Source organism: Bidens hawaiensis, unplaced genomic scaffold (assembly GCF_021521415.1).
Source record: "Bidens hawaiensis isolate Kalapana, Puna unplaced genomic scaffold, B.hawaiensis_p1.1 tig00028735_1, whole genome shotgun sequence".
NCBI classification, from domain to species: domain Eukaryota; kingdom Viridiplantae; phylum Streptophyta; class Magnoliopsida; order Asterales; family Asteraceae; genus Bidens; species Bidens hawaiensis.
In genome coordinates this window covers 167,187-192,096 of record NW_027494701.1, presented here as the reverse complement: position 1 = coordinate 192,096, position 24,910 = coordinate 167,187, and the positions used below count along the sequence as shown (strand labels likewise).

The 24,910-nt window shown below is 35.9% G+C and overlaps 3 protein-coding genes and 1 pseudogene across 4 annotated transcripts; 2 read left to right on the top strand and 2 right to left on the bottom strand.

The window, feature by feature from the left end:
* Nucleotides 1-4,862: 4,862 nt before the first annotated feature.
* LOC143577559 (riboflavin biosynthesis protein PYRD, chloroplastic pseudogene) lies at nt 4,863-7,758 on the top strand (annotated as a pseudogene). The gene is made up of 3 exons (XR_013143134.1): nt 4,863-5,247; nt 6,243-6,541; nt 7,431-7,758. The product of XR_013143134.1 is annotated as a riboflavin biosynthesis protein PYRD, chloroplastic pseudogene (transcript).
* Nucleotides 7,759-8,028: 270 nt separating this feature from the next.
* LOC143577558 (uncharacterized) lies at nt 8,029-10,403 on the top strand. The gene is made up of 3 exons (XM_077061358.1): nt 8,029-9,072; nt 9,143-9,341; nt 9,826-10,403. The coding sequence occupies exons 1-3, from the start codon at nt 8,029-8,031 to the stop codon at nt 10,401-10,403; spliced, it is 1,821 nt and encodes a 606-aa protein (XP_076917473.1).
* A 1,662-nt stretch (nt 10,404-12,065) lies between these two features.
* LOC143577568 (large ribosomal subunit protein eL36y-like) lies at nt 12,066-12,692 on the bottom strand. The gene is made up of 3 exons (XM_077061364.1): nt 12,541-12,692; nt 12,253-12,452; nt 12,066-12,157 (listed from the first exon to the last, which is right to left on the bottom strand). Exons 1-3 carry the CDS (start codon nt 12,640-12,642, stop codon nt 12,127-12,129), a joined length of 333 nt encoding a protein of 110 aa, XP_076917479.1. The 5' UTR covers nt 12,643-12,692; the 3' UTR covers nt 12,066-12,126.
* Nucleotides 12,693-16,359: 3,667 nt separating this feature from the next.
* Nucleotides 16,360-24,687, bottom strand: LOC143577557 (TMV resistance protein N-like). Its single transcript, XM_077061357.1, has 9 exons — nt 24,206-24,687; nt 23,300-24,012; nt 21,910-21,966; nt 20,208-20,764; nt 19,768-20,115; nt 19,461-19,645; nt 18,927-19,116; nt 18,327-18,842; nt 16,360-16,662 (listed from the first exon to the last, which is right to left on the bottom strand). The coding sequence occupies exons 1-9, from the start codon at nt 24,685-24,687 to the stop codon at nt 16,360-16,362; spliced, it is 3,351 nt and encodes a 1,116-aa protein (XP_076917472.1).
* Nucleotides 24,688-24,910: the final 223 nt, after the last annotated feature.

The window sequence follows — 24,910 nt, the reverse complement described above, 5'->3', positions numbered from 1 at the left end:
CATTTTCTTCTCATCCAAACGCGACGATGCAATGATACCTTTTAATAATGTAAGCTCTTAAACATGTTCTTAGCATATCATGTTAATATTTATATTATTATTATTATGAAATATAAATGATGAATGAAGGTATGTTATTAATCTTTTGGAGATACGAGGGGATAGGTTGCCGCTTTGGTGAAAAGAATTATCCTACATGGTTTGATACTAGTTAGTTACCTATTTTGATGTAAATAAACTACATAACACTTTGACTTGATTACCAAAGGCTACTATATAATGCGTTTCAAATTACAAATTTTCTGTAAACAATTTTAGCTCTTCTAAACTCTATTCTAGTATTCTACTCGTTTAATAAAAAGAATTTGTTCAATTCTTTTAGTTTCATTTACTATACAAATATTTTATCGTTATATAAATATTTGTAATATTAGTTTTATACATATCATAAATATACATTATCTTATTATAACTTTTATGCGTAATAATATATACTATGTACTCATACATTTATTATAATTTTTTTCCTGTGTACTTAACCACTTGAGAATGAACGTCTTTCTTGTGTACTAGGCTTGTCATTTTTATCCGCAACCCGAAATCCAACCTAAGAAACTGGTAATGATATTGATATTTTTCTATTTATTTTCATTCTCGTTTCCATCCATGTTTACACAATGGCGGACCTTATGGGCGGTAATAGAAGGGCTTAACACTAACTTTAAAAAGGGCAATAAGGATTTTCACACACGAATAACATTAAAAAAAATTAAGATGGATCACCACCACTTTGTTTGCATCATGGTATATATTTATTAAAGATGCATTTTTGGGGTTTGTTTAAAAAATGGTTCTATAAAAATACCATTTGAGATGGGCAAAAGGAATAACCATTTGATGGTGGAGTGATTGGGGTTCTATGTTTGTGGAATATTTTTTTGAACTACAAAATTTATAAATAAAGATGCCGGTTAAAAAAAGCTAACCCACATAAAAAAATTACATCAAAAAATTACATCTATGCTTGTAGAATCGGAGGTCACTATTTAGAAGCCGTTTGCATGGTTTTATGTTACAATTATTTTAAAGTGCGACGTAACTTTTTTGTGGTTACGTTTCGTTGTGCAAAAAGGAGCCATCGCCACAATGAAACAAATCGATACCAACCGATTCTCGCCGCAACTAATGATTCTTACTTGTCTTTCATTTGACACAAAAAAAAGTCAACCTTTTGACCTTCATTTAAGTTTTAGATGCTTTCCCTTTAAGTAAATACAAGATTATGCAATCTTACATCTGTTATGTGCATTTAACCAATGAAAGTGAGGTCAAACCTGATGTTATACCAAAGTAGTCTGTTTGACCCTCAGAAAAGTCAAACACAAACATTCATTTGGTCATCTGAACTTCCAGCTAATATGGGAAAAGTTTGCATAATAATTTAAGAAAAAATAGAAGGAAACTTTAATCCATTTTGCATATTACAAAGTATTTCACTTTGGCATTTTTCTCTATGCAATAATAATAATAATAATAATAATAATAATAATAATAATTGTACCTACCTAATGCAGTTTGAACCTTGTTTGTTCATCCACCAAAGAGTACAAAGTCAAAAGTATTTTATTTTGTATTAGCTGATAATTTTACACCAAGCCAACAACCAGAATCATAACAAAAGTAGGCTGCTGATGGCATTCCATATATTAATTATCACTTAGACCAAAACGAAAACCGTCTGCAATCGGCATAACTACTGATCACCTTCGTCCATTCCTATGGGCTCCAGTGCTTTTAACTCATCGAGCGTACGATCTGCAGACTGAGACAGAGCTACAACGTACGGGAACCGCGTGTGTTCCAGCTCATGCACGGCCTTGAGAAACTTCTGATTACATTATATTTGTTAATGTGGTATAAATATTTATTATAAAAATTTGTCATCAATCATGCATGATCTATTACCTCGCCCGCAGCTCGAGCATCCTCTGTTTCCTTTTTTAAAGCCTCCACAACCGTTGCATGCTCGGGCATCTGTTTCTTTAATTTCCTCACCTTCTTTTCCTGTAAAGTCATTTTGAGGCGATACCTAGAGATCCGATCACGCAAGCGGGTCACCCTCTTCGCTTTCTTCTCATACCTTGTAACAAGATCCGGAACAGACCCTACGAGTTGCGTGAGACACCCCACCCGATCTAACACATGCACATCATGCTTCTGATCCGTCTCATCACTCGATTCTGAAAAAACAATCTTTTTTCCTTGCTTGTCTGCAGTGTCATGACTAGATACATATGCATCATCCGACCGACTATATTTGCTAGAAGTAGAAACCGCCACTACGTTCTCAACAAACTTCCTTCTCTCTGAACACGAGGCCACATCGTCCTTTCCGGGACCCACCACCGGCATTCTTTTGGGCTCTGTCATGTGTTCAGAAGGAATCTCAACATCGCCCCTGCCAATATTAATATTAACATCACCTTGGATGTCCGACTGCACGCGACTTGGACCCGCTTCATAACAAATGCCTTTAGTTCTTTCCAAAATGTTGTCCTCGTTTTCGGCAAGTAAGCGACAAGTTAGTTTTACATCACCAAGACCCTTCCGCTCTATGTACTTGAGCAAACCTATTTCTGCAACACAAATCAAAGGGTCAGTGTTGGGAAATCATACTTGAATCTGGATAAACATAATATACTTGCAGCAGATGAATCGAAATGAAAATAAACGCATTATATTGATACACAACACACAACAACATTTGATCTTGTTTACATATTTCACATATTTTATAACTGAAATTTTTGTTATGTTTAGAGTGAATTTGGGGAAGAACAAGAACACCTTGAAGAGGGACGTGAAGAGGTAGGTCCCACGGATGGCGCCATGAAGAGGTAGGTCCCAGCAGAGCCCAGTTGGACCCGCAAGACTCACCTTGAAAAAGGACGTCTGCGCAAGGACCAACTGCTTCCGCAGGACCCACCATGCCCAGGGATGAAAACCTTACGCGCAGTACGCCAGCTGTTCCCGCAGGGAAAGCCTCCCAATGGTGAAGTACCCGCCTGTTCCCGCAGCTGCGGATACAAGCCATCAGGGAAGGCTACCCGCACTAATAGCAAGCCTACACGCACAAGGCACTAACTCTTGATACTTCAGTAATGTCACCTGAAGGAATGAGCAAGGCGGGAATACTCCCGCCCAAATGAGCCAGTCCTTATGCTTCTGGAAGATCTTTTGTACTATACCTGCCAAGGTATGGGCAAAATAGACAAGATCTGACCAAAACAGCCCTTGAACCAATCACAGGGTGACAGCTCACCGACAACAGTACGAGGAGCACCCTCTAGTACTGTCACTATTAGCCGCTGCCTACTCACCAACCCTCACTGTGGGACGTGCGTAGCCTACAGTTGGTGGAACAGTGCATAGCCGGCAGTAAAGGAACAGTATACAGCCGGCCTTGTCACTATCAGCCGCAGCCTATCCACCAACCAGCATGGCTTGTGCGTAACCCACTGTTGGTAGAACAGGAATACTATTCAGCCGGCTGTACCTTCTTGGAAACCTACCTTCGGCTATAAATACTCTAACACCTTGGAATGGTAAGGACATGATCTGATACCTCATTATCTTATCTTCTCTAGCAATCTCTTAATATACACTTATATTCAGAGCAATCTAGTCTGATTCTCACACCGGAGGGTGGTCACAAGGAGGAACCCCCCTTCTCAGTGACGAGCTTACGGTGTCTGTTTTGCAGGTCACCTGAAGAACAACTTTCTTTGCTGGACCGCATCCTCGTGGGAAACATCTATTTAACCCCCAGATTATCCGTAATCTGCCCTGGGTCATTTAGTGTTTCTTCAACCGCAATGTATCCGTTGGGACAATCGGTTACATGGTGATCAGGTGAAGGTGGTGTGGGTTTGTAGTGTGGGCTGATGGAGTATTTTAAGCAGAACTGGTGTTCTGTCACCTTGGAGTGGTGAAGATGCATGTCATGGGCTGACATTTTTGTTATGTTTAGAGTGAATTTGGGGAAGAACAAGAACAATGAATGAGTTTACCAGAAATAGAGGCTGCATTTACATGTGTAATTGTTCTTGTCTACTAGAAATAGGTGGTGTTTGTAGTTAAAGTAGTTTACTTTATATTCACTTGCATAACCTTTAAACTTCAATTATTGTAGGAATCATTATTTATTATTTATTTTAAAAGTAATAAATTATTATGTTAAAATCTAAGGGTGTAAACAAGCTAGGCCTAAGTTCGATCAGGCTCGAGCTCAGCTCATTTCAAATTGTTTTTCTAAATCATGAGCTCGATTTGTTAGTTGTTATTTTAAGCCCGTATTTGGTTTGTTTATTATTTATTAGGTAATTGTTTATATATATTTTTATATGGAAAAAAATCTTTATTTAAGCTCGACTCCTCGTATAAAATCTTAAACGAGTTAAAGTTTGGCTATATATTGTGCAACTAATACATAAAGGTCTAAAAGAAGTAAAACTTAAAAATACACATGGCTTGTTAAGGCTCAACAAGCCTAAACGAACTTCCGTACTAGACACAAGTTCGGGCTCTGTAACTAAACGAGTTTATCATAGAAAGCTCGAGCTCGTGAAAACCCGACTTGGCTCGAGCTAATTTGCGCCTTAATAAAAGAAATAGCAACATTCAGGAGTTTGGAAAAGTTAAACTTTATAAATAAATAAGTTATAAGTGATGACTTATATAAGTGATAAGGAGGTTACATGAAATTCAAAAACCATTTACTCTGTCTTCAACCTTATTCACTTCTAATGCATCAACATTCAAACCCCAATTAGTCACTTCTAATTTCATTCATATTTTAAACAATGTATGCACAAACACTTCCAATATCAAAATACACCACAAAACCCACGTCTTACTTTCACTGTCCAAGCCCTAACCCTAACCCACCATCGACCCATTTCACCAAATTTAACTCCGTTTTTCAAATTCAAACATGGGTTTTGCAATTCAGCCAAAAGGGTGTCTGAATCACCAAACAGTTTGAGGAAACATGTGTGTTTAGCTGGGATTGGAATTGATGGGCTGCAGGGGAAAGATGATGGGTTTTATATAAGAAGGTGTGTTGAGCTTGCTAAAAAAGCTGTTGGGTGTACTAGCCCTAATCCTATGGTGGGTTGTGTCATTGTTAAAGATGGTGAAATTGTTGGTGAAGGGTTTCATCCCAAAGCTGGTCAACCTCATGCTGAGGTACTTAAAAGTCATATATGTTTTAACATTTTAAAGAAGTGTTTTTTTTTTTGTTTTTTGTTTTTTAACATCAAACAACCAGATTTTGTTAGCTACATTGAGTTATAAAGCGTAGGCTTGTGAACGAACCGAACGATCACGAACGAAGAATGTCTGTTTAACTTGAAATGAATAAACTATCGAACACGAACATTTAAACGAACGGGGTTTTCTTGTTTGTGTTTGTTTGTTACGGAAATTAACGATTTCGTTTATGTTTGTTCGTTAACAGTATAAATGAACAATTCACAAACGAACTCAGATGGAGCATGTTCGTGTCAGTTCTTTCAACTTAAACCGAACAAATTATCGAACACGAACAATTAAACAAACTGGGATTTCTTGGTCGTGTACGTTCGATGAGAAAATGAACGTGTTTGTTTATGTTTGTTTGTTAACAGTATAAATGAATGGTTTACGAACGGAGCATGTTCCTGTTCGTTCGTTTAACTCTAACCGAACAGACGTTCGAAGAAGAACAATTAAACGAATGGGGGTTTTCTTGTTCGTGTTTGTTTGTTTAGAATATGAACATTTTCGTTTATATTTATTTGTCAACAGTATAAACGAACGATTCACGAACGTACACAAACGAACATAACTGAACATAGACGAATAAACATAACTGAGCTAATCAAAAGTAAATGTGAACGATGTGGTGAGCAATAAAAGTTATTCAAAATAGTAAATTGCAATGGGCTTAAAAAAGTTTAATGAATATATTAACAAGCATAAATGAACGAACTTAAACGAATTCCATGTAGTTGAGTTTGGATTATTAGTATATGTGAGTTCAAGACAATCATCTAAACAACAAATCTTGATTGGATCACCTACCTTGCAGGTTACCAACTACACAACATATCAGAATCTTTAGTCAAAATATATATGCACAAGGCTTAAAGTGTATTTAAGAGTTTTAATTTTATGCTCGAATATTATCTTTATGCTTGCAGGTTTTTGCTTTGAGAGAAGCAGGAGAATTAGCAGAGAATGCAACTGCATATGTTAGCTTGGAACAGTGTAATCACTTTGGAAGAACGCCTCCTTGTTCTGAAGCATTAATCAAAGCAAAAGTTAAAAAAGTGGTGGTTGGGATGGTTGATCCGAACCCGATTGTAGCATCACGAGGTGTTGCTAAATTAAGAGATGCAGGAATTGATGTTATTGTTGGTGTTGAAGAAGACATGTGCAAGAAGCTTAATGAGGCATGGATACATCAAATGCAAACCGGGAATCCTTTTGTTACGTTAAGGTAAGGTTTATGCTGATTTTTAATGTCATTGACAATTTTTCAATTTAAAAAATGTTGCTATTTTGACCCATTTTATTAATGGATCAGTTTTTGTCGTAGGGTGTGCATGGGACCCAAAAAACTGACCCCTAACCGAAAAAACCGAAACGAAATAACTTAATTTATATAAAACCAACGCTTTGGTTGTTTTCGTAAAAACTGAACTTTCGGTTTTGCATGTAATTGAAACTGAAAGACTGAATCGAACCGAATAAATGGATTTTCAAATTTTATCTTGAATTTAAACTTTAAAGTACTTTGTAAGAATTTAATAAATAGTGCCTATTTATATTAGCCCAAATTATGATAATTAATTATTAACTTTTTTTTTACTAACAAAACTAACAAAAAGATTTAGGCACAAACTTTTGGTCCCAAGTTCTCTTATTTGGGCCCAAAAGTTTCATGCCCAAATGATAAAACTGAAAAAACCGAAAACGAACCCGAACCCAAAGAAACCGACCAGTTTCAAAAACTTAAAAACCAAAAACTTCAGTTTTTGGTTTGAACCAAAACGGACCCATGCACACCTCTACTAACAGGGAAAGATAGCTGAAAGGAAATGGGTCGTTTTGGTTCGAATGGGTTGAAAGGTAGAAATGGTGGAATTTTAATGCATAAAATCTCCTAAGTCATTTTATTCAGAAACTTGGATTTTTTAAATATAATAATCTTTAATCATTTGACATCAATTATTTATAAAAACTGAAAGTTTTGGAAGAAAGTTGTTTCAGGGCAATCCCGATTGCTTGTTTGGCCTGTTACTTAGCCACTCGTTTTGCACACTAGTTAAGACTATAATTATCATGTAAATATATATTCTTGCGATAATGCATCCTGAAAACTACAGATATTCACTCGCTATCGATGGTCGCCTCTCGGACGATATTGGAGAAGAATCCATGGAAGCCGGTGGATACTACTCAAAATTATTACAAGAACACGATGCAGTTATAATTTCTTCAAAGTCGTTAGCAAAACATCCACTTCCGGTATCCAAAGAACCAAAATCGAACCAACCGCTTTATATAATAATAGCAAATGATCCAAGTCCCGTGATCCAAATCCCCAAACATGAAGAATCAGCTTCAAAAGTCATTATATTTACAGACCAAAAGACGGGTGTGGGATCTGAACAGGGGATCGAAACAGTTGTTTTAGATAATAATAGCAAATGATCCAAGTCCCGTGATCCAAATCCCCAAACAGTTAAGATTAATCTAAGTAAGTTTGGCCGAACAAACAAACACGTTTAGCTAAATGGGTTGGGGTTCTGGTTGACTTGTTTATATTTATTTAAATGCTCTTTTATATCATAATAATTAAAATGGTTGTATATTTTATGTCAAATTAAAAATTAAAAAAGAAATTGATATCAACTATTATAATTTTAAACATTTGTAACTATTAACTTTTGCTCTTACATTATAAGAATACTATGGCTCACCATGATCTTGGTTCCCATAGGTCCTTCGTGCGCTACATCCGAAGTGAGCTCGCTTATGGATTCAGAAGATATTATGCATCCACCGATCGAATCTCCAAAAAGTGTAAACAGTGACTTGCTTCACACTCGAGTGAAGGAACTCATGGAGGAAGATATGCAAAATGATCAAACTGAAAAAATATCAAATACATTATTCGATAATCGGGAAATCAATATTGAAGATCTAATGAACAAACTTATCCTCATCGACGAGAAAAAAAATCAAGAACAAAAACCGACACCATTCGAAAGATCAAACTCGTTAGATCATAAACGGTTCAATCAAATATCAGAATCACCCGTCACCCGTAAACCCCGAAACTTATTTAGAAGAAGAAGCAAGTCACACGAATGCATATCGTTAAATGACAACGATACCCCTCTACGTTCAAATACCGCCAACACGTTTAAAGTTCACCACGAAAGAAGCGTTTCACAGTTTTCGTTCACGGAAATAAAGAAAAAGCTCAAGAATGCTATCGGAAAACGGGATTCGGGTTGTCTGGAAAAGCCCGTTGTTGATGGAAACAGCGGGTGGAATTCTCCAAACCGAGATCATTTTTACTCGGAAAGATTTACTAGAATTCCTTCCGGGTTCACGGGCTCAATATTTTGCAGATCGGAAAGGAAACTGAGTGGAAACGAGGAGTTCGGGGACATGAGTGATCGGGTATCTAATATCTACATCGAGGCAAAGAAACATTTACATGAACTTCTAAAAAATGAAGATGAGGATACCGAACTGGTAATGATGAGTCGGTCCAGAACTCTTGGAAATCTTCTATCTTTTCCAGGTTACACCTCTCGTTCTTCGGAACTGGGTCGTAGAACCGAGCCGGTGGTCAATGAAAGTCAACCGAGCGTGACAGATGACGATCGTCAAGAACCGAAAGTTTCAGATGAAGTTCATCAACATGAAGGTACTGTTTCGGAGAACACGAATGCAGATGTTGAAGAGATATTAGAATCGCTCTCACCTAAAGAAGTCGAAGTTATTAATGTCGCGGTAATGAAAACGTTCTATGATCGAGTAGTTTAATTTCAAGAATGTAACTTGATATTTTCTTGGCTTGTAGGATTTGACGGAATTAGAAGACGAGTTATCTTGTTCTCCAACGGCGTCCCCTACGAAATCTACACTTGAAAGTAATACAAAGGATGAGGAAATTGAGAATACCTCAGACGATAAAACCGGGAAGCCTAGTCCTGTATCAGTTCTCGAGCCATTGTTCTCGGATGATGATGTTAGCCCGGCTAGAACCATTTCCCGATCCTGTAAGCGCTCTTGGTTCATTTTGCTTCTTTGTAATCTTTAGTAGGGTGTTCAAAAACCATTAAACTTTATCAAAGCAAGTCAGCCAGTTGGTTTGAGTGACAAATGGTTCGGTTTTCATGGTTTGGTGGTTTAATGGTTCGGTCTGGTTCCGAACTTGGAATCGACTGTATAAAACAAAGCGGCCGTTTAACCTTTATTATTTATATATATAATTTTATAATTTTTGAAACATATAGTTAATTATATGTCTTATAAATATAAACAATAGTTTAAATTTTGTAAAAGAAAATATTAATTCAAGCCACCGAACCATCAAAACCGACCAACCCGTACAACTGGGCCGGTTTGGTTTTTTTCTCAAAACTGTATTTAGCGGTTTGGTCCAAATTTTTCGTCAAAACCAGTCGGGCCAGACTAGACCGTGACAAAAGATGGTATTTTAGTGATGGTTCTTGCTAACTCGATTCGTTTCAATATTTTCAGCTGAATCTTCAATTCAACCACTACGTATCCGATTCGAAGGAACTGCTACCCCGACAAAAAACCAAGAAACATATATCCTTAACCAGGCCGAGAACGAGGAATCCGCATACGAATATGTTGAAGCCGTGCTTCTAGCATCTGATCTCAACTGGGATGAGTTTGAACAAAGGTGGCTTTGTTCAGCCGAAATACTCGACCCATCCTTATATAACGAACTACAAATCTTCTCGAGCCGGGCCCCACATGACCAGCTGCTCCTCTTCGATGCCACTAACGAAATCCTCAAAGAGGTTTGTGACTGTTCATTAGATTTATTTCCCGGGTTATCACAATGTAAACCGAGTATCCATCCGGTCCCCAAAGGAATGGACTTAATAAACGAGGTGTGGGAAAGACTCGAGTCATGTCTCTACTGCCATTATCCGAGGTCGTTAGATCAACTAATTAAGAAAGACTTTAAAGCTTCTGGAACATGGATGGATCTTCATTCGGAGGCTCGAGAAATAGTTATGGATGTGGAAGAATCGATATTTGAGGATATGGTCGACGACGCAGTTTTCAGTTTATCGACTTATTAAGGTTAGATAGCCTTGAAATAATAGATAATGTTACGTTTTTAATGATCAGAAATCGCGAATACAGCATAGGGTGGTGTGGTTTTTGTTTTGGTTTTGAGCTTTAGTTTGTAACTATATGAATAAAATCTCATAATAAATGATGTGTTTTTGCTGTGTGTTTTGGTTTTGAGCTTTAGTTTGTAACTATATGAACCGACAATTAATCGAGATTATTCGGATTGGACTTTAATGTATAATTTTCAATTTTATATATACAAACAAATTTTGAAATGAAATTGGCTGGAATTTTGCCGAAAAGCGTTGATCTTGGCTAGAACCTTGATAGAAAAAACCGAATAATTTTGGCTGGATTTGACCATTGACCGATAAGCCCAACATTAATCGGTGGGGTAGGGACTAGCGATTAATCGAGAGTTAATCGGCACCTAATCGAGATTTTTACAACACTGCATGTATTTGCAATAAGCAACTTCGTGTAGCAAAACCACAAAGTCCGTTTAAACAACTAACACAAACAAAAAGCAGATTGAGAAACCTAAATGCTAATAAGAAAATTTCATGTTTTTTTTTATAACCCACCATTTTGCCTTGTGAGGGTCTCCGATGCCCGGCAACCTTGTGAACCAATCATTGACCCGGGACATCAGACCATTCTTCTTCTATAGCCTTGCGAACAAGGTCTTCATAGCCTTCAAAATCCATCCCCAAGTCCCGAGCCATCCTAATCGTGGCATTAGTCTCCTTTGTGATGTCACGGGTCATAGGATAACCATTAACAACATCATCGGAATCATCAAGCCGTTCCTTCTTAACACATTGTACCTAGAATGGATTAAGCTTCGATTATCACCAAGCTCAAGATTGCATCGAGACCAAAGGAGTCGTCAAGACGTCAAAACTTGCTTTGTGTGAAATAGGTATTAAAAATACCTATTTCGAGAAACTATCCTTAAAAATAAATATAACCGTAATACAAGGGAACAATATTTCATTAGCGAAGAAATATGTATTATAATAATAAAACGTGGTTCGAACCAGCGAACAACATTAAGAAAAATAAAAACACATTGCTATTTACTAATCGAGTTGAACTGAATAATATCGATACGATCCAAACAGCTTGAAACTAAACCGTGTCGTTCAAATCATTTGACAATTTCACTCTTAATCGTTGGGGTATCGTCAGACATCTAACTAGTATGCTCTCGGAGCTTTAAATAGACAAAACTATGTTTTTAATCCGTCTCAACACTCTATTCGTCAAAAACATATTGTGTAAGTTGATAATCGTCTGATGTAAAAACATCGACAACGTTAAGATGGTTTTGATGGGCTAGGTTTACACATGACTACATGAGTGCAGTTCAGTGCAGATGACACGAACGCATAAGTGTGGTTCAGTGCAGATGCAGTTTAAGAGTCGCTTAAAAGTCCGTCCGATTAAGCCCAAAAACCATAAAGCACATCACTAATCAAATTTCAATATCATAATAGCTAGAGTTTTGTTCCAAACATAAAACACATACTTAAGTGCACAGCATACTATGGGCTATGGCATCAAGATTTTGTTACTTATTCATCAAAGCAAGCATTTTCCAAAACAACATGCAAGATATTAAAATTTAATCAAAGTTGAAAAACATTCATACAAGAAGATTCAACAAACAGTAAAACCAAAACTAAAGACAAATCTCAATAGGTCTTTAGCAGTAAAAAATAGAACTTACTTTTTCTTCTCGGCACCACCACCAGACCTACATTAAAATAAAACCGAACATTTAAAAACATATTTTATAGATATTAATAAATGCGTATGTAAAAACTGTAAAAGTACAGATATGAAGTTCACCTCATCTTGCGAAGAACACTGGACATCTCCTCACGCTTCTTCTTCGCTCTCTTGTGAGTACCCAACTTCCGTTTAGCAACTTTGAGTGCACGTTTGTCTTTACCAACCTTTAGAAGCTCGGTAATTCTCTTCTCGTAAGGAGCAAATCCCGCAACTTCTCTAATAAGATTTCTCACAAAGTGTACTCTTTTGCTTGTTTTCTACCATCAAAAACAAAAGAAAATAAACTAGTTAGGAATAAAGATTCAACGCGCTTATAAAAACGTATACATAAGATTAATCACTTACCCCTTTCCTGTCGGAAGGGCGTGGTGCTAACTCCTTCTTGGTCACAACATGTCCTTTGTTTAGACCCACAAAGAGTCCTGTATTCGGCTGCTTTGGAGCCATTTCTGAAAATATTTAAGAATTAACATTCAACGCGTCATACTTGATTAACGAGTTAAACGTTCCAAAAGCATAGAAGTTTACTATTGTCAAACTTGGCATATGTCTTCCCTTAAAATCTCAAATAAAGATTCTTAAATAATAATGTTTACAGCATTTAAGCATCTAAATCATTATATATATGATCATAAATATTGAGTCAATATTCATAACACATACCTGACCCGATCCAAACCCGTTTGGACCGGAATCCATTCCAACCCGACCCAAAACAACCTTTCTTAATGTGACCCATTTCGCCCCTAACCCATTCCGACCCATGACCTTTACCCATTTGGACCTCAATCCATTCAACCCAGACGTGTTACGACCCGACCCAAAACACCCTTTTTTAATCTGATCGTTTCGACCCAAACCCATTCCGACAATAACCTGTTCTGACCCATGACCCAAACCCGTTTGGACCCGAATCCATTCCAACCCGGACGCGTTCCGACCGAACCCAAAACAACCCTATTTTAATTTGACCCGTTTCGACCCTAAGCTGTTCTGACCCGACCCGACCCGTTTATCAGTGGCAAAAAAACTGGCTTGTGAGCATCATAATGTATGTCAAATAAAAAGGCAAAAACTAACAAGAAACTAAGTTCTTTGTGATGTTCTATAATCTTAAACTTAGCTAACTGGGAATAATGATTAATAAGCTAAAGTCAAACAAAAACTGGACAAAATAAATGAGTGAAACATAATATTAACAATGTTAAAGCAATAAAGATAGAAAATGAATAAGTGAAAGAACAAACATACCAATGATTAGGTGTGTTACCGATTGTCGGCTGAAGAAGAAATGAAACCCTAAAAGAAGTGGTTATAAAGTGGGTTGGACTTTTAATCTAATGGGCTTTTATTCTTGGGCTATTTATTCTATCTATTTTGTGGACCAGAAAGTCTAGAAATTAATATTCTTGGATTTTTTCTTCTATATACAAAAAGTTGTTATGCCAATTGTTGTGTTAAACCCACATCATATGTGACATCACTTTTGCAGGATAAGGAGCGTTAAACACCGTGTTGGAGGGGTTAACGAGGCTTTATGAGGGCGATAAAGGCGGGGAGCGATAAGAGTTAATGCCGGAAGGGGCTGTGGGTGGTTACCGACGTGGATGGTGGTCTCCCGCGTTATTCCACAATGTTTCACCCTTAGTGTAAGTTCTAAATCATTAATGAGTCACGTGTTACGTTGGCCTTAGATCATTTTTTTTCCTTCACTTTACGCAGGGCCGGCCCTGAGGGTGTGCAAGCATGCCACCGCTCAGAGCCCATCTTCATCGTGGCCCAAAAACAAAATTTCTGGTTTTAGTTTTATTGTCCTTAAATATTTTTATATAAGGAAAAAGCCATTATAACATACCGTGTGTATATATATTAACTCTTAGTATAAAAGTTTCTGGTTTCGTCATTGCACAATGAAAAATTAATCATAGTTATGGCATGGTCCTGTTATTATTATTTTTATATAATTTTTTATAAGGGGACCATTTTTTTCACTCGCACAAGGTCCCTAAAAGCCTAAGCATTTTAAGGGACGACCCTGAATTTACGTTTCTATACTTAACCTTCATAAAGCTAATCATATGACCCATAAACTTTAGTAATTGTTTTTCTTTAAACGATTTACGTTTCCATCCCTTCTTTTTTATTTAACCAATTTATGATTTTTATTCCTATACCAATTATTTTACTTTAAGCGATTTACATTTCTACGTTTAAGTTTTATAGAGTTATAGACTAACAACACCAAGATGTGTTAAGGATTCAAGTCTCATCCTAGAATAAACTTACAACGAGAGCCCAATGTTAATGAGCTAAAATTAAAGGAACACCTTCAATAACTGGAAGCAAACAAAAGCAGAGAATATAAAAAACATAACTTTCCTTAGGTAAACATAGTACTCCATCTCCATGCATGCGTTATTATCCGGTAAATTCTTGTATGCATCATATGATGCTCGGTTCACCGCTACCGCCTTCTTTGTCTTGTATATTCCTCTCCGGATCAATTCGTTCTTTAAGTAGATTTCAATCGCCCCGGTTTCTTTCCACATATCAATCATATATGGTTTAAGGCTGTCATCTTATATTGGTATGGTATTGGATACACCCAGGAGCATGATTCCCAAAGCGGTCGTTTATTGTCAAGTTAAAGAGGCTAATCGAAATCTATTAAGTTACTTCTACACGCAAATAGGAAGGAGGGACGCAATTATAGTCAAAGTAAATCAAACTTGTAATGTTTGACTAATGAAAGTCAAACTTATTATTATTTGTAAAACTTTATAAGAAAACATTATTATGTTCAAACGAAAAAGAAAACATGGTGTTACGTTTATTTATCCAAAACATATAATCAACTTACAAGAAGATTCATTAATACCAATGTTCAACAAAATTTACATAACAGAAAAGTGTTGAAAGCCGTAGACCTGTTGTCTCTTAAATACGAGCAAGTACCTTCTTCATTTCCGAGGACCATCCACTGATTCTTTGCATTGGTGTAGATAATAGATCCTAGAACAATAAAAAGTAGACTGATAAAAATCATTGATTATAGCAGAAAATTTTGTAGGTTAAGATTATCTTAAAATCAATAATCTCAAGATCATTGTGAAGTCATTTAAGTTATTTTTCTAGTTTAGTTAGAATAAGAGAAACAAATATCTTGCAGAAATGTTTAAACAAGCACACGCTAGATATAAGTAAGAACATAATGTTTGTAATTAGATTGAATTTAAAGGAAATCACATTAGTTTGACTTTCCATGATGGTCAAACTGTGTTCACAAGTTTAAATAGAATAGAAATTTTATGTATAAAAGAAGCTTTGAACATAGAAGCAGGTGTTTAGCAAAATTTGATCATTTGAGCTAATTAAAAACATTATGCGATCAGCAACATTAGAAGCACAGGTAACATGTTACACATTAAGATCGATTGCATAATATTTACGAAGCTGCTCCTTGCACCAGTTAAAAAAATCGATCCAAAACTGAAAAATTGAAAAGACCAAACTGAAATCCGACGCGAAATCCAAACTGAAAATAACCGAACTGAAGTAAAATCCGACGCTCAATTCGGTTTCGATTTTGCGTGCAGGTAAAAGCGAAAAAAACTGAACCGAACCAAACCAACCTAATAGATTTTTATTTTTCTTTTAAAACGTAAGTAATTTATAATAGTTTAATATATAGTTAACCCAAATATTTTAGCCCAAATTTAAAATAATCATATTTATTATTAACTAACCAAAGAGCTTAAGGCCCAAATTCATTATTTTTGGCTAAACCGTGAAAACTAAAACCGAACCGAACTCAAACCAATTTGATTCGATTTTAGTCCCAAACCGAACTGTCTCATGCACACTCTACTACTATCTAATGTGCTAATTTCAGTACAAGATGACGATCAAAGTTAAAATTTTGATAAACAATTATGTTCACACTAGCTAGCTTTATTTGTATTTATCCATTTACATTAAGGCAACTAAAACTTATCTGATCAGAGAGAGAGTACCTTCTAATAGGACTGCAGCTCGAAGTATATATTAAGGGTCTATCATCAAAGCATTATAATCTTCGTCAGATTCAGTTTTGTAGATTTTCAGACCTTTTATCAAAGAAATGCTTTCTGGAGGTATAACTAATATACAATGATCGTAAACATCCTAAATTACCAAATTCGTTGGCAATTCATCTATAAATGTGGAATTAAGGTTAAGAGTTGTCAAATGTTGTAGACTACAAATGCTTCCTGGAAGACTCTTAAACCCCCCGCAGTTAGTGAGATGTAGAGAGACAAGGTTATGAAGATTTCCAATTGATGAGGGTATTTCTGATATATCTTCAATATATGAAAGATTCAGCTGTAGCAAACTATTGTTGGAGTGCCCTGTCTTTATTCTACCTGACTCTACATCTTGCAAGCTCAACTTTACACCATCTCGGAACTTTGTCATGCTTTTGACAAACTATTCAAGGAACAAAAGTTTTGTGACGAGAGTAAAAAGACAGTTGTTAGATTTGTAGAAAAGGACCACTCCTTCACCTGGTGACCGCAAAAACCCACCTGGTCCAGACCCATTAGTTGACCGATATGCAGAAGCACATTTAAGAAGGACCGAGTCAAACATGTCATCTTATATTGGTATGGTATCGCCGTATCGGATATACTCAGGAGCAAGATTTCCAAAGCGGTTGTTTGTTGTCAAGTTAAAGAGGCTAATCGAAATCTATTAAGTTACTTCTACACGCAAATAGGAAGGAGGGACGCAATTATAGTCAAAGTCAATCAAACTTGTAATGTTTGACTAATGAAAGTCAAACTTATTCTTATGTGTAAAACTTTATAAGAAAACATTATTATGTTCAAACGAAAAAAAACATAGTATTTATCCAAAACATATATCAACTTACAAGAAGATTCATTAATACCAATGTTCAACAAAATTTACATAACAGAAAAGTGTTGAAAGCCGTAGACCTGTTGTCTCTTAGAATAAGAGCAAGTACATTCTTCATTTCCGAGGACCGTCCACTGTTTCTTTGCATTGGTGTAGATAATAGATCCTAGAACAGAAAATTAAAAAGTAGACTGATAAAATCAGTGATTATAGCAGAAAATTCAAAGAAAAACACATTAGTTTGACTTTCCATGATGGTCAAACTGTGTTCACAAGTTTAAATAGAACAGGAATTTTGTGTATAAAAGAAGCTTTGAACATAGAAGCATGTGATCTGTGATTAGTTTAGCAAAATTAGATCATGTGAGCTAATTAAAAACATTATGCGATCAGCAACATTAGAAGCACAGGTAACATGTTACACGGACATTCAGATCGACTGCATAATATTTACAAACCTGCTCCTTGCACCAGTTAAAAAAATTGATCCAAAACTGAAGTAACCGAACTAAAGCAAACCGACGCCCGATTCAGATTCGGTTTCGCGTGTAAGTAAAAGCGAAAAAAAGGAACTGAACCGAACCAAACCAAACTAATAGATTTTTTATTTTTCTTTTAAAACATATGTAATTTATAATAGTTTAATATATAGTTAACCCAAATGTATAATAATCGTATTTATTATTAACTAACAAAAGAACTTTAAGGCCTAGATTCTTTATTTTTGGCTAACCTGAAAAAACTAAAACTAAACCGAACCCAAACCAATAACCGAAACCAATTTAATTCGGTTTTAATCCAAAACCGAACCGAACCGAACCATGCACACCCCACTACTATCTAGTGTGCTAATTTTAGTACTAGATGACCGTCAAAGTTAAAATTTTGTTAAAACAATTATGTTCAAACTAGCTTTATTTGTATTTATCCATTTACATTAAGGCAACTAAATAAGGCAATTGAAAGTTAGGTGAGGGAGAGAAAGAGTACCTTGTAATGGCTCTGTTGCTACAGACAGGTATATATCCCAAATAGTTAAAAAAAACTCTATCTTGCAACCATTCTAGTCTTTGTCAGATATTTCATCTTCTAATTCAGATTGATGATTTTCAGGCCTTTTATCAATGAAATGCTTTGTGGAAGATAAGTTATGCCAGTATCCTTAATTTTTAAGAATCGTAAACACCCTAAATTACCCAATTCGTTAGGCAATTTCTCAATAACCTTGAAACTTTGAGGTGTTTCAACTTACAGATGCTGCTTGGAATTTCTCTTAAATTAGAGCAATCTTTCAGATATAATTCCTCCAAAGATTCTAATTCACCAACATCCTCTGGAAGACTCTTAAGTCTTCTGCAAAAAGAGAGAGATAGAGAGACAAGGTTATGAAGATTTCCAATTGATGAGGGTATTTCTGATATATCTTCATTACCTGAAAGATTCAGGTGTAGCAAACGATTGTTGGAGTGCCCTGTGACTATACAACCAGAGAATTCCCTTAGATCTAATCCACTTACATTAAGAAACTCAAGTGATTCCAACTCCTCATTAAAAATTTCAGACTTCAAATTTCTGCAGAAATATAAGTTTAGGTAGACAAGGCTTTTTAGACATCCCCTGCCCACGTCAAGTTTTACCAAATCACGACATTCTTCAAGATTTAACCTCTCGAGTTTGGGAGTCAGCCCAAGGTCAAGGCTCCTCAACTTTGAATTACTCAAGTCAAGGAATTTGAGCTTCTTCATAACCTATCACAAGATGAAAAGAGAACAAAATAAGGTAAACATATATCAGTAGTATAACATTCAAATTTCACCAACCAACCATATTACCTTTCCCTCTTCCCAAAGATGATTGATGTTGCTTCTAGGCATTTCAAGTGCAACAAGATTCAGCTGTAGCAAACTATTGTTGGAGTGCCCTGTGACTATACAACCAGGGAATTCCCTTAGATCTAATCCACTTACATTAAGAAACTCAAGTGATTCCAACTCCTCATTAAAAATTTCAGACTTCAAATTTCTGCATAAATATAAGTTTAGGTAGACAAGGCTTTTTAGACATCCCCTGCCCACGTCAAAAACTAAAACTAAACCGAACCCAAACCAATAACCGAAACCAATTTAATTCGGTTTTAATCCAAAACCGAACCGAACCGAACCGAACCATGCACACCCCACTACTATCCAGTGTGCTAATTTCAGTACTAGATGACCGTCAAAGTTAAAATTTTGTTAAAACAATTATGTTCAAACTAGCTTTTCATAGTTTTGGTGCATGACCAATTTTGAGTTTTTAGTCAAGTTTGAATTTTTTGTCAAAGTTGACTTTCTTAGGGTCAGATCTGAGTATTTAAAATTTCAGACTTCAAATTTCTGCATAAATATAAGTTTAGGTAGACAAGGCTTTTTAGACATCCCCTGCCCACGTCAAGTTTTACCAAATCACGACATTCTTCAAGATTTAACCTCTCGAGTTTGGGAGTCAGCCCAAGGTCAAGGCTCCTCAACTTTGAATTACTCAAGTCAAGGAATTTGAGCTTCTCCATAACCTAACACAAGATGAAAAGAGAACCAAAAAATAAGTAAACGTATGTTGTTTTGATAACCAACTAATAGATATACATATTTATAATAATAAAACCATTAAATAACAACCAATCAACCATATTACCTTCCCCCCTTTCCAAAGTTTTTTTATTTTGCTGCTAGGCATTTCAAGTGAAACAAGATTATTTGCTTCAAACGCTTTGGGTAAACACCGGAGAGGGTATTCGTACCAATATAGATACCGTAACGAATTTGGAAAGTGGGGGTATTTGAACCAATTTTGATATAGAGAATATGGAAAGTGTAGGCGAGCTACATTAATCTTCACATGGTCATAAGATTTATTCTTGGAATTTCTGTTGTAGGAATTTATGTTGTTCACGAGAAGGCATTTAAGTTTCTTCATGTTTCCAAGACCTTTCAAAACACTATCAGGAGTGATTCTTAGATCTATGCATCTTGCTTCACAACCCTGTAATTCAAGAACAATCATAAAAGTTGAGTTATAACTTATGTAAAATATGTGAGTTTCATCTCTATCTTACAAATAAAATGGGTTCTTACCGAGTTATCAGCCAAGACTTGTTTGATATCCTCTTGAACCCATAGTCTGCTATGACTATGGGGTTCATCCGGATGCTCACGACGTACGATATTCATACCCATTTCTACTAGATGATCATGCATGGTTATAATAGTTGCACCATAATGGTCTTTTAAAGTTATTAGAGATTTTTGTTCAAGATCTCTTAAACCTCGTTTAGCATGCAATCCGGAGCTTTCTAGCATTCTTATTGCATCGTCTTCCTTCCAATCTTTAAGAATACATGCCACGTCTAGGAATATATCCTTGCAATCATCCTCTAGTGTTTCATAGCTTAGTTCTAATTTTTTAAGGGTTTCTTTCAATGGAATTGTTTTGAGTCTTGCTAGCGTATCTCTCCATTCGGTTGTTGTTTTAGCGCATAGTTTTGAGCCCAAAACTTTGATTGTCAATGGAAGGCCAGAAGCATAACCTACAACTTCGCGTGAACGCTTTTCATAGTTTTGGTGCATGACCAATTTTGAGTTTTTAGTCAAGTTTGAATTTTTTGTCAAAGTTGACTTTCTTAGGGTCAGATCTGAGTATTTAAAATATTTGACTATTTTTTTCCACATATGACCAATTCTGAATCAGCTTTGACTTTAGGAAAAACTTGTTTTTCATTATCATTCTGGCCCGGAAATACAGCTGGCAGCACCATGCTCTTAGGACTGCTATTTACTTGATACATGATACTGCAGTTGAGTAGCTGAGTGGTACTAATCCTCATAGTCACCTTATTGAAGTCATTGCATTAATGGAAGTATCTACAAGATCATGAGGTGATTTATGATGGCAAAAGCTATTTAGGTGGAGTTCCAAACTTCTATTGACTTTATTTTGTATTATAGGATGGTTTATGGTAAGTTCAGATGCCTCTGAAAGGTTTTTGTCAAAAAGGGTATTTTGGTCATTATGGATCAGATGAAAAAGAGAAGAAAGCTGGTCAAAACTGGCACTCCTATTTGGTTTGACTTTTTGGGGTGAACTGTGACTTCTGAAGGTAATACGAAAGTCAACAGAACGTGCATATCGGAATTGGTCAACAGGACTGCTATTTGCTTGGTACATGATACTGCAGCTGGGAAATGTTTGAAGTTCATGTGATATGCTTTGGAGTTACAATTCTAAGTGGGCCTAAAGTGGTCCAGACCTGTTAGTTAACTGAAGTGGACAAAATGGGGCCCATTCCTTCACCTCAAGACCGCAGAAACCCACCTGTTAGTTGACCGCATAAGCACCTGCTCCAGACCCGTTATTTGACCGATATGCAGAAGCACATTTTAGAAGGATTGGGTCAAACATGTCATCTTATATTTTGTATGGTATCGGATACACTTAGGAGCATGAATGCTTGATTCCCAAAGTGGTTGTTTATTGTTAAGTTGCTTCTACACGCAAATAGTAAGGAGGGAAGTAACTGTAGTCAAAGTCAATTAAACTTGCAATGTTTGACTAATGAAGTCAACTAATTCTAATGTGTAAAACTTTATAAGTAAACATTATTATACATTAAGTTATTTATTCAAACAAAAAAGAAAATACAATGTTTCATTCATCTATACAAAAAAACATATATCAACTTGCAAGAAGATTAATTAATACTAATGTTCAACAACAATCATATAACAGAAAAGTTTTGAAAACCGTAGACCTGTTGTCTCTTAGCATATGAGCAAATACCTTCTTCATTACCGTGGACCGTCCACTGTTTCATTGCATTGGTGTAGATAATAGATCCTAGAGTAGAAAAGAAAAACATAGACTGATAAAATCAGTGATTACAGCAAAAAAATTCGAAGGTTAAGTCATTTAAGTTATTCATACAGTTATTCTTTTAGTTTAGTTAGAATAAGAGAAACAAATATCTTCCAGAAATGTTTAAACAAGCACAAGCTAGAAATAAGTAACAATATAATGTTTGTAGTTAGATTGAATTCAAAGAAAACCACGGAAGTTTGACTTTCCATAATGGTCAAACTGTGTTCACAAGTTTAAATAGAACAGAAGTTTTATGTATAAACGACAAACAAGCTTTGAAAACACGTAGAGATGGTTTAATTTTAAGTATATGACAGTTGACCTTTAGTTAAAATTATGAGATCAGCAACATCAGAAGAAGCACAGGTAACATGTTAAAAATAAGTAAATAAAGATAACTTTGATCAGTTAGTACAGTACTTGCATGAATCCGAAGAAATCGTTCCAAAACCTAAATAACCGAAAAGACCAAACCAAAATAATCGAACCGAACCGAACTAATAGATTTTTAGTTTTTATTTTAAAATTTAAGTAATTTATAATAGTTTAATATATATATTTAACCCAAATATTTTAGCCTAATGTATAATAATTAATTAAAAATTAACTAATTTACTTTTAAATAACAAAAAAACTAAGTACCAAATTCACTAAACAAAAACCGAACTGAACCCAAACCAATAACCGAAACCAATTGGTTTTTGAAAATCTTCGGTTTAGCCCGAAACCAAATGAATCGAACCGACCCATACACACCCTCTAGTATCCAATGAGCTAATTTCAATACAAAATCTTGACTAATAAGGTCAAGCATCTTGATTTCTAACTTCAAAACTAATACATGATAATACCCAACTACTAACGAAAGATAAATTAATTGTTTCATTTAATGAATTGCATCCCCTATTGCTTTGTTTGTATGCATAAAAATGAAACCCAAAAACAAGACAGCTGCAATAAAAAATAATAAAATAACTTCTGAAAAACTCATAAAATATCATGAATGAATGCCAAAAAGAAGCAGAGTAATTATCAACTGGTGTGTGTATTGGAGTAATTTGTGAAGAAACATACCAGTTGAGTTGATTGGGTAGGCACACGATGAAGAGGTGAAGAGAAGCAGACTATATGGTTCTCTGTGATTTGGTTCGTCTGGATTCTGATTCTGATTCCGATTCCGATTCGCTATCATCTAGGAAAATATTTTTGTAATCATCCTCTAGGCTGTCATAGCTCAGTTCCAACTTTTTGATAGTTTCTTCTAAAGGAATTGTTTTGAGTCTTGCTAGTGCATCTATCCATTCAAGCTTGCCTTTTCCACAAAGAAATGAACCCAGAACTTTGATTGTCAAGGGTAGACCAGCAGCATAACGTATAACTTCGAGCGATTGTTTTTCATACTCGTGAGCTGGAATATCATTCCTAAATGCGTGCCTACTGAATAGGCAAATCGCTTCCTCATTCGATAACAAATTGGCATCATGGATCCACTTCACTCTATCACAGTTCAGCACCTGCACATCTCTGGTTGTAATTATAATTCTACTTCCTGGCTTGAACCAATTAAGATCACCTGCTAATGCGTCAAGTTGATCTGCATGATCCACATCATCGAGAACAACCATAACTTTTTTACCACACAACTTCTTTCTCATTAAGTTTCTCCCTTCATGAACACCAGATACACTAATGCCTTTATCCTTTAATACATCACTAAGGACTTGTTCTTGCAACTTCTCCAATCCTAACTTTGAGGCTTTTTCCCTCACGTTCTCAACAAAGCTTTTGCCATCAAAATTAATGGACAATTTATCAAATATAGCACGTGCCAAAGTTGTTTTCCCTGCACCTCCCATGCCCTTGATGCCTATCATGCGAACATCACTTAAACCAATCTCTAAAGAATGATCCAGAGCTTGCATCCTTTGTTCCATGCCTATCAAATTCTTATCAACAGTAATATCATTGAGATTTAACTCAAGTGAAACCTTCTCAACAATTTTTTTTATGACTTTAGCTTCATCCCTGTAGATCGCAGAAGAAAATTTAATTAATCAAGTTGCACAAGAAGCCACGCAAATAAATATTTTTTTAGGTCTATACTGCACTATTTGTAAAGCGAGTGTGCATATTTCATGTTTTAATGTTCATCTTGCAACAAGACTTAATTATACTTTTATAATTTGACAATAGAACATGAGACGTTGAAGGAATTTACCCATCAGCGGTCTTCCTCAAATCCCAACCAGACAAATTGGCTGCTTCTTCAAGAGCCTCCCTCCACTCTCTAACCTCTGATTCATTCTTGTTCGTATGCATGGCAAAGGCTTCTCCAACTGATCCAGCTTGTTTCCGGACTTCAGAGGGATCCACATCGTAGAACACGGGAAAAGCAGTATGCTCGTTCGTCTTATGACACCGCATGATCTCCAGAAGCTCGTTTAAGCACCATGATGAAGTTGCGTAGTTTTTGGAAAAAACAATAATGTAGACTCTCGAGTCTCTAATTGCTTGTAAAAGCTCATCACTGATCTTTTTTCCTTTCTCGAGTCTCTCGTCGTCTTTGAACGTGTTAATACCTTGGTGCTCAAGTTCAGCATAAAGATGACCGACAAAGGTCTTGCGAGTGTCTTCACCACAGCTCAAAAACACATCGAACTGATAGCTCTTGTTTGGAAGGTATGAACTTGAAGAAGCCATTGAAAGTATGCTAATGCTTGACAGATTATAAAAGATCAAATCTGTTTTGATGAAATTTTCTCCAGATGGTTGCAAAGAAAATATGATGTAAGGAATGTTTTGATTGCAAAGAAAATATGATGAGCTTGAGCAAAGATGTGAACACAAGGAGATATTAAAGTCAATAATCCAAGCAATGTAATTTCCACGAAAGCCGTAGGCAGCAACTTGGATCATAAATACA